This window comes from Polistes fuscatus, unplaced genomic scaffold (genome assembly GCF_010416935.1).
Source record: "Polistes fuscatus isolate 324 unplaced genomic scaffold, CU_Pfus_HIC Scaffold15, whole genome shotgun sequence".
NCBI lineage: Eukaryota > Metazoa > Arthropoda > Insecta > Hymenoptera > Vespidae > Polistes > Polistes fuscatus.
In genome coordinates, this window is record NW_025113053.1 from 687,695 (window position 1) to 704,270 (window position 16,576).

The following is a 16,576-nucleotide window of genomic DNA, read 5'->3' on the forward strand; positions in this document are numbered from 1 at the left end:
ATGTATTAGATGTATGACACCCTTTATATACATGCTCAACGTTTGGAAGGTCTTATAAACAACTTTCAATAAAAGTACTTTCATAGAGGACAACGTCTCATTTCAACGGTGGATTTCGAAGGGGACGGTACATAGATCAAATATTCCGCTCTTTTAGACAACAATAAACATTCCTATCGATTATTTAACAATTATTTTAATATTCTAATGCAATCTCTTTATATTTCAGATTGTTTAAACACATATGTACTGGTTTAAACATTACATACTTATTAATATACTTTGAATATAAAATAATTTTAATGTGATATTTTTCTGGATACAAATTTTATTACCTGAAGTCACTACTGCACAGGAACGTTAAAACAAATGTACATTAGTTTAAACAATTACATAAAAATTAAAAGAATACTAAAATAAGAACGTTACAATCTTAAAGATTATGTATTAGATGTATGACACCCTTTATACACATGCGTAACGTTTGGAAGGTCTTATAAACAACATTTAATAAAAGTACTTTCATAGAGGACAACGTCTCATTTCAACGGTGGATTTCGAAGGGGAAGGTACATAGATCATATATTCCGATCTTTTAGACAACAATAGACTTTTGCAACGATTAATTAACAATTATTATAATGCATTAATGCACTCTCTTTATGTTACAGCAGAATTTTACCCTCGAAGTCCTCACTGCGCAGGAGCATTAAAATAATTACACAAAATAGATAAAAATACGAAAATCATAACGTTTTAATCTTAAATTTTATTAAATCGATTTATTATTCTTTTTATACACGTGCTCAACGTTCGGAAGGTCCTGTAAACAACTTTCACCAAAAGAACTTTAACAGAGGATAATGACTCAGATCAACGGTGGATTTCGAGGAGGAGGGATCACAGAACATATACTCCGAGTTTTTAGACAACAATAGACGCTTGCATCGATTGATTAACAATTATTTTAATAGTTTAATGAATTCTTATTATAATTAAGATTGTTTAAACGCATATACATTTATTTAAATATTACCTAACTTTTGACGTACTTTAAATATTAATTAATTTCTATTTTATGTTATAATAGATGAAAATTTTACCCCTCCCCTCCGAAGTCATCACTGCGCAAGAACATTACAACAAATGTACATTAGTTTAAACAATTATACAAAAAATAAAAGAATATTAAAATGAGAGCGTTATAATATTAAATTTTATTGATTAATTTTATTGATTTTCTTTTATACACATGCGCAATTTTCGGAACAGCACATAAACAACTTTCACCAAAAAACTTTAACAGAGGATAATTACTCAGATCAACGGTGGATTTCGAGGAGGGGGGATCACAGAACATATACTCCGAGCTTTTAGACAACAATAGACACTTGCATCGATTAATTAACAATTATTTTAATGCATCAATGCACTCTCTTTATATTTCAGATTATTTAGACACATATACGTACTAGTATAGGTATTACATACTTATTAACATATTTTAAATATTAAATAATTTCGATCCGATATTTTATTAGATGAAAATTTTACCCCACCTCCTCGAAGTCATCGCTGCGCAAGAACATTACAACAAATGTACATTAGTTTAAACAATTATACAAAAAATAAAAGAATATTAAAATGAGAGCGTTATAATATTAAATTTTATTGATTAATTTTATTGATTTTCTTTTATACACATGCGCAATTTTCGGAACAGCACAAAAACAACTTTCACCAAAAAAACTTTAACAGAGGATAATTACTCAGATCAACGGTGAATTTCGAGGAGGAGGGATCACAGAACATATACTCCGAGCTTTTAGACAACAATAGACGCTTACATCGATTGATTAACAATTATTTTAATATTTTAATGAATTCTTATTATAATTAAGATTGTTTAAACGCATATATATATATTTAAATATTACCTAACTTTTGACGTACATTAAATATTAATTAATTTCTATTTTATGTTATAATAGATGAAAATTTTACCCCTCCCCTCCGAAGTCATCACTGCGCAAGAACATTACAACAAATGTTCATTTGTTTAAACAATTACATAAAAATTAAAATAATGTTAAAATCAAAACTTTATATAATTTTTATTTCTATTTATTACAATTAATTTTCTCGTTACATATATAAGAAACTTTCGGAAAGCCATGTATATAACATTCATTAAAAAAATACTTTTTTATATGACAATGTTTCAGTCTTACAGTAGATTTCGAAGAGGAAGGTTCATCGAAAGGTACATCTTTATTTTTAGATTACAATATACATTTCTATCGTTTAATTAACAATTATTTAAGGTGTATTGAACAAAGTATTATTCTCTACTAATAAATCATTAATTTTATTAAAAATAAAATAAGGTCCCTCCCAATCACTCTCCAGCCTCTTGGCTCTTCCTTTTTCCCGCCGAGGATTGTACAACCATACCCTCTGTCCTTCTTTAAAATCCTTCCTCTTGGCCCTTCTGTCATACCAAGCCTTCGTCCTACAGGACTTCATCTCCATCCGCTCCCTTGCGAGCGAATGTATCTCTTCTAGCTTCGACCTGAGCCTTGAGCCATAGGTCCCCGAAGAAACTTTCTCCTCTTCGCCCGGAGGACACCCCCGCAGCAAATCCAAAGGCAAGCGTAGCCCCCTTCCTCCCAGCATTTCCGCCGGAGTAAAACCCGTTGTCTCATGCTTCGAAGTCCGATAAGCAAGTAAGCACATCGGTATCCAACGGTCCCAATCCTTCTGATCTTGGCTGATATACTTGGCGAGGTAGTCAGTAATCGTTCTGTGCTGCCGTTCTACCTGTCCGTCCGATTGTGGATGTAGCGCCGTAGTCCTCGTCTTGCGGATTCCAAGCCGTTCCGCAACCTCTTTCATCAGCCGAGACTCAAAGTTCGTGCCTTGGTCCGTATGGAGCTCCAACGGAACCCCATAACGTGAGACGACTTCTTCTACGAATGTCTCCGCAACCGTCTTCGCTCTGAAGTTCCTCAGAGGAAATGCCTCTACCCACTTGCTGAAGCAATCCACGACAACGAGCAGATATCTATTTCCCCGTGTGGACTTCGGGAATGGACCCAGGATGTCCATCTGCAGCCTTTCGAAGGGCGCCCCAACGTTGTAGATCTGCATCTTACTACTCTCCTTCTCCGTAGGCCCCTTTCTAGCGATGCAAACGGGGCAAGCCTTGCACCACTCCTCGACATCCCGTTTGCAACCCAGCCAATAAAAACTCACCTTAATCCTGTTCAGAGTTTTATTGACTCCAAAGTGTCCTCCCGCCGGATTGTCGTGCGCCATCTTGAGGATCTCCTTGGACCGAGCATCCGGAACAACTACCTGTAAAGTGAACGTTTTTAAGTTCGGATGCTCCCATCTCCTGAATAGTACCCCCTTCTCCAAGACCAAGGAATCCCACTGCGCCCAATAAACTTTCGCGATCGGCCCAAGCGCCGAAATTTCCTGCCAGGACGGACTTCTACCGTTCCTCTTTGCCTGTATCAGCGGCCCGATGTTCCTATCTTCTTGCTGTGAGTTGCTCTAGTTCCTGGTTTCATCTTCTCCTAAGATTATCCTTCCAACCTTCTCAACGTGGGCGTTCCCCGTTTTCTCCCGCTTAGCGCAATAAGAGCATCCAGACTCCGCACACGGACGCCTAGATAAACCATCTGCATTGCCATGCACCCTTCCCTTCCTGTGCGTGACCACGAAGTCATAGCGCTGTAAACGTTCGAGCCATCGCGCGAGCTGCCCGTCCAGCTCCTTAAACGAGATGAGCCACTGCAAGGAGGCGTGATCCGTTCGCAACTCGAACTTCGCTCCGTAGAAATAATGGTGGAAGGTCTTAATCGAGTCCACCGCAGCTAGGAGTTCCCGCCTCGTGACGCAATAATTCCTTTCAGCCTTGCGGAAAACCCTGCTGTGGTAAGCCTTCTCTCTACCATCCTGGATCTGCGACAACACTCCACCCAGGCCGTGCTCCGACGCATCTGTATCCAGGATAAACCTTTCTCCCTCCACTGGGAAGGCAGAATCGGAGGAGTTACCAGGGACCTCTTCAACTCTTCAAACGACCGCTGGCTCTCCGAATCCCAGGAAAACTTCGTTTCCTTCTCCGTCAGCACGTACAGGGGTCTGGCTATCTGCGAGAAACCCCTCACGAACTTCCTGTAGTAGGAGCATAGTCCAAGGAAGCTTTTCACTTGAGTTTTACTCCGGGGAACCGGCCACTCTACCACCGTCCTGATCTTCTCTGGATCTGTGGAGAGACCTCCCTCGGAGATGACATGGCCCAAGTACTTTACTTTCTTCTCGAAGAACTTACACTTCTTCGGATTGATCCTCAGCCCAGCTGAACGGAGCCGTTCAAAAACTTTGCCTAGATTGAGTAACATTTCCTCGAACGTGCGCCCAAAAATTATCACGTCATCGAGATAAACTAGGCAGCTTCGGCTCAATAATCCCCTCAAAACCCTCTCCATCAGTCGCTCGAACGTCGCTGGGGCGTTGCATAACCCAAAAGGCATAACCCTGAACTGCCACAATCCTCCTCCTACTGAAAACGCCGTCTTACTCTTATCCTCTGGGCGCATCTTCACCTGCCAGTAGCCACTCTTCAAGTCCAGGGTCGTGAACCAGATCATGCCAGCCAAGCGATCTAAAAGATCATCTATCCGTGGCAGCGGATAGGAGTCCTTCTTCGTGACTTAATTAAGCTTCCTGTAGTCCACGCAGAATCTCAGTGTTCCATCCTTCTTTCGGACGAGCACCGCTGGGGACACCCACGGACTGTCTGATTCCTCTATCACCCCTCGCGTCTTCATCTCCTCGATGATTTTGTCTACTTCCTCCCGCTGATGAAGTGGAATCCTCCGCGGTGCCTGCTTAATCGGGACGCTGTTTGTCAATTCTATCGCATGCTCCACGACGTCGCAGCTCCCGGCTTCCGCATCTTCCGCAAATTCCTTTGCATGGGACCGGAGAAATTCCGCAAATCGGCTCTTCTGCTCTTCCGTGAGATTACTAGAATTCCCCTCCAAAATGCGATCGAGCACCTCGCTGGTCCCCTCCACAATCCTTGACACGGTGCCTTCATTTCCTGAAATTAATTCCCGAAATTTCCCGACTAAACCGGCCTTAGACAGGAAATCCCTCCCCAAAATGCAATCATCACTGATCTCCGCTACAACTAAAAACAACTCCTCCGAAAATTGCCCTAACTCCACCTTCGCCTTTACCTTTTCCACGGCAGGAAAAACCTCCCCCGTTGGATAACGCAAACGCGCACCTAACCTAACCCTCTCGGAATCCCCATCCACGAACCTCGGATTTACCAACGAGACGTCGGATCCAGTATCCACCAATATCCTGCACGGCTCCCCATTCACCTTCCCCGCGAAAATAACCGACTCCTGCTCTTCTTTCGCGTGCACGTCCTCCACCTTCCTCACGAGGGGCCTAGATGCTTCAACCGGACTGGACCCCGTCAATCCGGTTCCTGTTAGTTTCCCTTGCGCCTGCCTTCACGGCACTCCTTCTGGAAGTGACCCGTCCTCCCGCACTTCCAACACGAACTTGCGTTTGCGGAACGCGTTTCCCGCGGAGCCGCCACCTTCGGTCTCCCTTCCCGGCGGAGAGAACCACCCCCGCCGGCGCACCCATCCGAACATCTCTCCGTCGTCCTTTCAGCCCTTCCGCCACCGAACGCATTGAAATCCTGCCGCCTAGGCATGGGCTTATAGGCGCAAGCTTCCCCACGTTGAAAGCGTGATACCTCCGACGACCTGGCAGCCATACAAAACTCACGCACTCGTTTCCGTACAAAACGGAACAAAACGTATCCCGGACGAGCCCCCAAAAATGTAACGCTCCCGCCCAAAACACAGATTTCGTAAAACAACAAGAACAGAACTTTATTAAACAGCGCGAACTCTTACAACCGTTAAGGCCCTTTCTACAGTTTCCCGTATTACAAACACGTCAGTGCTTTCCGAGCTCCTGTCAAGTTCTCCCGATCAACAACTCGTTGCTTGGAAACGGCTTTCACGTCTTTTTTCCAAGGACGGCTCGAAACAGGGTCGTAACAATATTCAGAAACTAATTACTTTATAATGTTTTTTAATATCTTTTCTATTTTTACAGTTACTAGGGAGTAGTCGAAAATTATTAAAATTATAGTTGCGATGTATAAAACAAATTGCATTCTATTCATTCATTGCATTGCATAGGAACATTATAATAAAATGTACACTTGTTTAAAAAATTACATAAAAATTGAAAAATGCTAAAATCGGAGCGTTATAATGTTAAATTTTATTGATTAATTTTATTGATTTTCTTTTATACACATGCGCAACGTTCGGAAAGTCATATAAACAACTTTCAATAAAAGTAATTTACATAGAGGACAAAGGCCTAGCCTGAAGGGGAATTTCGAAGAGGACAGAGCTCCGAACATATATTACGAACTTTTTAACAACAATACAGACTTCTATCGATTAATTAACAATTATTTTAATATTTTAATGCACTCTCTTTATGTTTCAGATTTTTTAACTACATATCTACTGGTTTAAACATTACATACATATTAACGTACTTTCAATAGAAGTAATTTTAATATATTTTTATTTTATGTTTCTTTAGATGACTTTTTTAAATTTAATTTCGTTACTGAGCCAATACATAAACATAAAATTTACCAATTAATTATATTGTTTTTTAATCAATTTTTGGGTCTTCGGAAGCGGTTACCTCCTCGTGGTTAGACCCGGGCAATGGTATTTTACTTTCAGTATAATGTTTAACATATTTTATATGTTAAACATTCCATTGCAAGTAAAATCCAGCTAAAGACCGCTTACCATTAACATTATAATGATAATTAGTTTCTTTCATTTTCCTAATTAATATCATATCACAATTCATTACATTGTTTTCCCTTTAATACTACCTTCATATTATATCCCACATTAAAATACTCGATTTATTTTCTAGGAACACTAATCTTGTACATTCTTTCAGACGTTTTTGACGTGCAGTGCGGTCGGTAAAGCACGTCTCGGTCGCGTTCGCGATAGAAAACCTTTTTATAGTTTTTTATTTTCGTTACCGTCTACTACTCATCGTCATCCTAAGGGTAGGAGACCCATCGGGCATTCATTATTGAAGATTAAAAGTAAGTATAATTTTTCTATCACACATTTTCTATGATAATTTCGATGGTGTTTTATTTCAACGATGATATTAATTGTTCTTTTTCATTTTCTGTTTCAGAACATCATTGCAATCGAGCGCGTAGGCAATGAGGTACTCGAGTGTTTGCATCGTTAAACAAAAATCGGAAATTTTTCGGGTAAAGAAACTCCGAAAGTTTCTTTTATTCGGTTTATACGTGTGCCATCGTCATCCTAAGGGTAGGAGACCCATCGGGCATTCATCACTCAAGATAAAAGGTAAATTAATTTTTCTATTAAATATTTCATTAATAATTACTTGTAATTTTTAAACGATAACAACGATTCTAATCGTTTTATTTTTTCTTTTTCTTTTTTCAGAAGGCTAAGTGTTTGTGTTAGTGTTTGAACTGCGTGCAATGCAGTTGTAAAAATTAGAATCAGTGTCGTGATCGCGATAAGAAACACGTAAGTTTCTGATTTTCGTTGGGACCGTCTACGGCATCGTCATCTTAAGGGTAGGAGACCCATGGGGCATTCATCAATCAAGATAGAAGGTAAATTAATTTTTCTATTAAACATTTCTTTAATAATTACTTATAATTTTTACATGATAACAATGATTCTAATCGTTTTGTTCTTTTTTCTGTTTTCAGAGAGGTAAGCGAGTGTTAGTGTTTGATTTTTGAACTGCCCGCAATGCAGTTGTAAAAATTAGAGTCAGTGTTTGTTCGAATAATTAAAATAAAATTTTTATCGCGAAGTAGAGTCATGTTTGTTCGAATAATTAAAATAAATTTTGATCGCGAAGTAGAGTCATGTTTGTTCGAATAATTAAAATACAATTCTTATCGCGAAGTAGAGTCATGTTCGTACGATAATTAAAATAAAATTTTGATCGCGAATAAAGTCATGTTTGTTCGAATAATTAAAATAAAATTTTGATTGCGGAGGAGAGTCAGTGCATTCGGTCATCGTCACCCTAAGGGTAGGAGACCCATCGTGCATTCATCAATGAAGATTAGAAGTAAGTATATTTTTCTATGAAACATTTTCTATGATAAATTCAGTGGTTTTTATTACGATGATGATTATTAATTGTTCCTTTTTTTCTTTTTCAGAACATCATTGCAATTCGTGCGCGAAGCAATGTAACGGGAGTGTTTGATCGTTTTAATATAATTAAATTAACGGATTAGAAGCACGTTCGCTCGTTAATAATAAATTCGGTCGCGTTTCGCGTTCGTGTTCGCGTTCGCGTTCGCGTTCGCGTTCGCGTTATTTTTGAGATTTATATATTAAATTAACTGCGTGCAATGCAGTTAATTGTATTAGAGTTTGTTCGTATAAAATTATAGTTTTTTAATTTTAAAACAGTCGTACAGACTGTTCCCGAAGTAGAGTCAGTGAAGTGCATCAGTGAAGTGCATCAGTGAAGTGACCGCCTATCGGGAGTGAAATTTTTCTTTGCATTGACTGCGTGCAATGCAATCTTTGAATTAGATTGTAGAATCAGTGTTTGTACGAATAATTAAAGTAACATTTTAATCGCGAAGTAGAGTCAGTGACCGGGCGTAAATTAAATTCAAATCGTATCGCGTATGTAGATTCAGTGTTGTTCGCCGTATAAGAAAAATTTCGGTTTCGCGATAAGAAACTCTTTTATAGTTTCTTATATTCGTTTACCGCGATATTAGAGTCACGGGAGTGCGGGGAAAAGTGCATCGAGGAATTCTCCGATGGATCTGATGGACGAGGGATGCAGCTGGACCATTTGCTACGAAGTAGGAGTGTTTTGGAGCCACCGCAGAACTTCTAATGCTAATTGTTCATATTGCATACATGTGTCATTTTATTTTAAAATGCCATATATATGTAATATAACACTTAGCAAGTCGTGAGTTAAAATTTAAAGTCCCTCCGGTGCTCAATCATGCCGAGGATGAAAGGTCCCAATCGGCACGAGTTACTGGTTGTAATTATTCCAAAAAATTATTGACGAGCACATGAGTGATTCCAAAAAAGGATTAGTCCTTTTTTGAAATTGCTCATGAAAATTGTATATTTTATTGTATGTTATATTATTAGTTCAGGATAGGTCTTCTTGTCTCATCGGTTAAATTCATTTAATTAACAGTGCAATTAATTAATGCACTTTTCTTTTTTATTACGTGTTTCGTTCGCGTTTATAGTGGTGAAATCGAGTCTTAATTTACTCGATTTCGTCCAATAAAGCATGTAATAAATGTCTTACATGCATTGCTTCGTACTTAGTTTATTTAATCGCGATTTTATTTTTCGATATATCAAAAAATGAGCAAGAAGACAAACCCATTCGCGACGGATAGACTCTGGCTGTTATATGGTGGCTCGAAGCCCAGTTCTTTCATTAGAACAGCCATTTAACGAAAGAGTCGTCCGAGATTTTTATTATTTTTTTTAAATTCTTAAAATCTTTTTAAAAGTCATTATAAATGACTTGTAGAGTCATAGCCCGCTTAGATTAATGAGAGAACATTTTTATATAATAATCAAATTTAGATTAGGATTTTCAGCAATTAATATACTAATCCCCGTTTCTCCCCCCTATACTTTCTGCGTTCTCATTTATGCGTGTGCCCAGGTGTTACACGTATGGGTGAGAAACGGTTAGTATAGGTTTTTAGTTTTAAGTTTCCCCCCCCCCATTTGGCGTCTGTCATTGTGCTAGTGATTGCACGGTGTACATTGCACATGTGTGCGCGGTTAGGAATGTGCATTGTACATCGTTTCGCGATATGTAATACCGCGCTTATTATTTTTTAAAGTTATTGAATAAAAATAACTTGTAGAATCACGCGTACGATACGAAATTTTCTTTTTAACAATCGTTTTGCATAGTAGAGTTACCGCATTTATTTGCGGAAACTATGATATACTCGTATATAACTAGTATGCAATATATACTAGTTTATACTTGTATTTTTGCATTAGTCATTTATGCAATAATCACTAGCCTTGACAGACGATTACAGCAATTGGTACGTACTCCCATAAGTTTAGAAAACACGCGTTTGAACTAGGGTGTCGGAGGTGCCCCGGGGCATGCTCTCTAGTTTAGGCTTTTGCACCCTGGTGGTATGTGTGAGAACCGTGGAGTGTGTGGGTGGGTATGCATGTGTATTTTTTTGAGCGAATGTGAAACTTTAATTATAAGTAGGTAGGACCCCGGAATGGCACGTGGCATACTTGCACTTTTCAGTGCGAGTCCCCACCTCCGGGTTTTATACGGAATTTCACAAAATTATATCTTTTTTATTCTATCTTGCTTGACTCGTAAATCTTTTTTGTGACAATTCTGTAATATGCATTATGTATCATGATTCAAAGGGATTTGCAACCATTTAAGAAATTCATTTCTATTTCGATTGTATCTCGAACGAGATAGAGTCGAAATCAAATCCGCAAAACCTTTGATGAATTGATACTTAGTTTTAAGTATTATAATAGCACTTCGCACTATCGCGATTTAATCTTGAAATGTTTCATATAATTCGATATAAAGAATAATTTAAATAAAAATATTGCAAAGAAATGCATTGCATTTTTAGTATTATTTTTATTTCAATTCGATTATATTACTCGATAGTAAAAGTGCGAAGTGTTATTAGGTCATCGATTAGCATAATTAACTGCTCGGACATTCGATTAAATGTGCTCGTGTAATATGCGCACAGTCGATGAACTTTTAAGTTCGTTGATTGTCCACGAGCTAGGATAGCTAACGGGAAACGCGAATGCATTTTGTAATAATTAATAAATAAGTCACCCCCTTAACGAACATCGGAATTATTTGCGTAAGATGTATGATGAAAGAAAATAAATGGAATTATTTCATATATATATTGTAATGTGAAATGTATTTCATTTATATTAGTGTTATAAGCAGTTGAGAGTAATTGGGTGAAAATGTCTTGAAGTCGTTTCTAAATTGTACGACCATAATTTGGCATATTATAACGGTTTGGTATTAGAATAGAATCGATACTTTACATAGTTAATAATATTCCTTTCGGCGATGAGATATCTCTCGACCAAAAGGTAATAATTATTTTCAATGTAAAAAGCTCAGGATGTTTTACTAATCACATTTTTCTTTTTCAGGGTTGTGTTAGGGTCGGTTAGGTTTTTTTTTATTATATAGAATCAGGGACGATTCTAATTCTATATCATTAATCGTTGTAATATGCCAAATTATGCGAATACTTTTTGGAACGATTGACGTTTTTGGTCAAAGATTCTTTTCGTGCTCGCACGTAGGGAATGTCCGACAGTAGGCTTGAAGAAAGAAGAGGCTAAAAGCCGAAGAGGCCCCCACTTAATTGTGGCTCAAAGGGCAACTACAGACTTAATGAGTTATTTTCAAATTCAACGCATGGTTGAATTTTTTGAGAATAGCTCGTTGGTCATTTGATATTTTTATTGTTTTATTTTTTTGTTTTGCTCGTCAATAATTTATAATGGTTATTAAGAATGGTAATAATTAAAATAGTTTTCTTTTTGTTACAGGTGACATCGTTGGATTTGCCATGCCACCCACCAAAGAAAACATAATTTTTCCTTAAAATAAATCGAGTATTAAGAAAATTTGATTTTATAAATGATATTTCATTTAAAAGATAGAAAATACTTTAAAATCATGATAGAGTACAATACCATTCCCGAATTCCCGCTCCAATATCATATCATTTTCTAATTTCCTATTACACACAATTTCCCACTTTTCATTCTTCATTTCATTCGTAGAAACTAATTATCTTATAATGTTTTTTAATGTCTCTTTTATTGTTTTAGATATTAAGATTTATTCAATTATTATATTATATATTTAATTAATTTTCGTTTTATTTTGTTTCAGGATATGATTAATTCCAATGCATTTGTAAGTATTGGATTTTGATCTAGAAAAGGAATATGCTTTCGATGCATTCATTGGTTCTTCGCAAATCTAAACTAATCTTTCTGTTTTCTTTTTCAGGTTCGTTTCCAGTATTTTTTTTAATGGGTAGCGGGTAGATTCTTTCTTTCCGAAGAAAGGTCTACTTCAGGGATACGACCCTGCCCACGCGAGCCTTGACTCTATCTTACTCCCAAGGATAGAATCATGTCCTTACCTAAAATTCCACCCACACCAAACGATCCTTTTCTTTATATTTTATTGGCAGGATGAATTATGTGAAAGGGGGACCAGAAGTCGACTGAATTATGGTAAACGGTAATATTTGAATGTGTTTATTACTTTAATATTGCATCGCACTCGTGAGAAAAATCATTGTTAATGCACTTGCATGTTTTTATAGGTACCATGGATCATTCATTGATTCTTTGCAAATCTAAAATATTCTTTTCTTTTTCTTTTTCAGGTTCGTTTCCGGGCCCACTTTTCTTCTTCTTCCATATCCGTTTGTTTTTTTTTGTTGCAGGTTCAATAGGTGGAGGACCACATGAGGACCACACGAGGACTCACACGAGGTCTCACACGAGGTCTAGAGGAGGACCAAAACAGGACTAAAACAGGACCAGCCGAGGACCACAGGAGGACTCATAGTAAAGTATAGTGTAAGGTAATTATTTGTATAATTAAATGTATAATTTTAATCTATTTATTCTTCTCCCCTTAGCATCGCAGGCATGTAATAATTATTTTTAATGTATTTTTGATGTATTTTATTCGTTCACAGGTTCCATGTTATATCAATTCTATTCATGTTTCACTCCGTCTTTATCATTTTGTTATTTGGTATTCCATTTTTCTCTTTATTCTTGATAATAATTGCAAGGATTTTCCGAATAAAACTCTTAGGGTGGGGCCTAAGAGTGGGGCTCATTAAAAAACGTTCTTAGGACTTTCATTTTCTATGGTTTCGACTTAATTCGGATGAGGACATCTTCAGGATGCACATCCCGGGTCTTCAGAAGCGGTTACCTCCTCGTGGTTAGACCAGGGCAATGGTATTTTACTTTCAGTATAATGTTTAACATATTTTATATGTTAAACATTCCATTGCAATTAAAATCTAGCCAAAGACCGCTTACGACAAACATTATAATTGTAATTAGTTTCTTTGAACTCCCTAATTAATATCATATCCTTCTTCCTTTTTCCTTGGTTCCTTTTATCTATTTCATCTATAGAAACTAATTACTTTATAATGTTTTTTAATAACTTTTATATTTTTTAGGTATCATATCGTACAAACAGGAATTGTTTTAATATAATTTTTATTTTATTTTGTTTCACAGAAAAGGATTATTTCTAATGCACCTTAAATGATTGGTATTAAATAACTTTTATGCATTCATTTTCTTTTTTCTTTCTTTTTTTTCTATATTGATTGTGAGTATACTCACGTTTTTGGTAACAAAATAATTAATGAAAAAACATAGTATATATGCTATAAGATGTTTTGAATTTTGCCGCCATGATGACGTAACTAATGAAAGTAATATTAGGGTGTATTTTACACAACTGTCAAAGATGAATTGAACGCTAAAGTGCAAAACGAGAGTGGAGAGGAGAATTTATCGTAAAAAGGCGTGTGCGTTAGATAAATAAGATGCAAGTAAAATGGCCTATAGATACGTAAAGTGTATCTTATTCGAATAAATGGAAATAGCGTGGTTGATATCGAAGTGATTTCAGTCCGGCCGAGTGAGATAACCTCTCAATCAAATCAACTTAAACGTCATTTTGAACAAGAACTTTGTCCAATTCATCAAATGTAATGGCGTGTCTCCTTTTGAATCAAGAAAATGTTAATATCAAAATACCATCGGTTGACACTTTGGACGGTATCACTTATTACTGTATCGAGGTTAAGGTAGTTTCCGTCAAGTGGACTGTGAAACACAGGTAAAGCGTTAAATGTAAAGAGCAGAGCGCATAGCTGTTTGTCTGTCTGTTTGTTTGTCTGTCTGTCTGTCTGTCTGTCTATATTTCTTTTCACATTTGTCTTCATCGGACTGCCTTTAAAGTTGCACCTTTAGATGTCGCATCAGCGATATGTTTTATGTTACAAATGTTTGCAAAGTTAAAGATAATAGTTTACGTTTAAAAGGTACAACGACTTTGTTGAGCTTCATGAGAAATTGGTTACGGAGCACTGCGTGGAAAAGGATATCTTACCACCGAAGAAACTAATCGGTAATAAATGCGAAGCCTTCGTGGAGAAGCGCAGGATCAGTTTGGAAAAATACTTGAATGCCGTGTACAATTATTTGAAGAAAGCTATGCCCAGGGAATTGGCCGTCTTCTTGGATCTACACATCTATGATATATTCTTTCTACTGCAAAGTATGGCATTGGAATTGTTCACCGAAGGTTGTAACTTGTTAGAGAATTCTAAAAGTTACAAGTTTAATCCGGTAGAAGTAAGTAAAGTTTCTTTCTCCTTTTAACGTATTTGCAGGAATAAAGTTTGAGCGATAAATAAAACTTATCTATAATATACTTACTCTTTCAGTTATATGCGATCAGCGAAAGATTAAAACATCCGTGCCCTATCATGGAGGTCGTAGACAAGAAGTATGACTTTAGTCACGTTTTGGATTTTAACAGTCATTTGAGTAATTTGACGATCTTAGGTAGTACCGAGCCGTATAAAAATAGCAACATCTATTCCTCCTCTTTATCCATTGAGTTGTCGAGTTTTAAAAATATCGAAGAATTAACGATAGACCGATATCCCGTTGATAAGATCTATAATATGGGAAACGTTCGAGATACCGTTAAAGTTCTCAGAGTTACGAACACGAAGCTACGAAATATCGTCGAGCTTGCAATGTGCGAGGAAGTTCACAAGCATATAAACAACGCGAATGATTCTCACGTGTGGTTAAAGGTAACTCACTTAGATCTCAGTGACAATCGAATAGAAATCATAGACGAAGCTATCAAACTGATGCCTCACATAGAAGTTCTCGTTTTAAATAATAATCTTTTATCCGAGATATCCAACGTTACGTTATTACCAAGATTGTCTCAGATTTATCTGGCGTCGAATAACTTTACTAGCTTGCCCGATGATTTGCATACTAAACTAGGTTACATAGTCTACATAGATTTGTCGCAAAATAAATTAACCTCGTTGGCTAGTTTCTCCAAGTTGTACTCTTTGGAAGGTCTCGATGTCAGTTGCAATCGTATAGAGAAAATCGAAGAGGTCAAAAATATCGGTCACTTGCCTTGTCTCGAAGACTTGAGATTGACTGGGAATCCTGTATCGACTATAGTCGATTACCGAGTCAAAGTGTTGGAGCCCTTTGGAAAGAGGGCTATTGATATTTGTCTCGACAATGAAAAGCCTAATCAAAAGGAGCTGGATACCGTATCGGTGCATCAAGCGTTACGCATTGCTAGGGAGGGAAAATCTCCAACCTTCACGGCGGCTGATGCGCCATTATTTTCTGCAGAGATACCGGGTCTATGAAATCAAAACATTTCTACATTTCTATACGCTATTTATCGAGAGAAACTAATTGACCCGACTAGGACCTGACATTTACTTTTTATTTCACTTAACTAAATTTCTTTAACGATTGTCGATTTTAATCAATAATTTAATTCGATCATTTTTTTATTATATGTTATTTTATTATGTCTAGATGTAAAAAATATCTTGTAGATAACTATGCCAAAAAGTAGGAGCGAAAGAGAGGTCTGTATCAAACTAAGATTCTCTATTTTCTAATCAAAATAAATAGATAAAGAAGAAAATCACTGCAAGAAAGAAAGTCAATTCGAATCGTCTGTAAGCATTAGAAATAACAGGAATGGAAAAAATCAAATAAATAGGATAGGCGTAAAAAACGTATCTCTTATCATTCGTATCGTAATACTCGCGAAATAATAAATGGTAGCATAAGTTATTGGAGAAAACGTGTCTAGCTAATTTTATCGATGATCAAACGTAACCATCTTCGTTTCTTCAATACGTTCTACTGGACATTATCAATCATTATCACGTTGTTTAATATTGTTATTTTTTACGATGTAAATTAGTATGTATTTCTTAAGGTGTTATTTAAAAGAAAAAAGAAAAGAAAAGAAAAGAAAAAGGAAGAAAAGCAAAAGGGGCAGTGTAAGAATTATCTAAGGATGGTACGATGGTACTAAGAATATACTTATATTCGCATATACAAATACTCTCTGTACAAAGTGACAGAATATTTTTTGTTAAATAAAAGATGTTAAAAAAAAAAAAAAAAGAAAAAAGAAGAAGAAATATATCACTTACTACATTCGTTGTGCGTGTTTAATTTTATTTTTTTTATTTTTTTTTTTTTATTTTTTGATAATTTTATTTTTATCGAAACTTTCATATTCTTGCGTTACCTTCGACGAT

General features: G+C 36.6%; 1 protein-coding gene across 1 annotated transcript; it reads left to right on the top strand.

The window, feature by feature from the left end:
• The first annotated feature begins 13,683 nt into the window (after positions 1-13,683).
• Positions 13,684-16,439, top strand: LOC122514515 (nischarin). Its single transcript, XM_043631395.1, has 3 exons — positions 13,684-14,085; positions 14,291-14,603; positions 14,696-16,439. The coding sequence occupies exons 1-3, from the start codon at positions 13,958-13,960 to the stop codon at positions 15,659-15,661; spliced, it is 1,407 nt and encodes a 468-aa protein (XP_043487330.1). The 5' UTR covers positions 13,684-13,957; the 3' UTR covers positions 15,662-16,439.
• Positions 16,440-16,576: the final 137 nt, after the last annotated feature.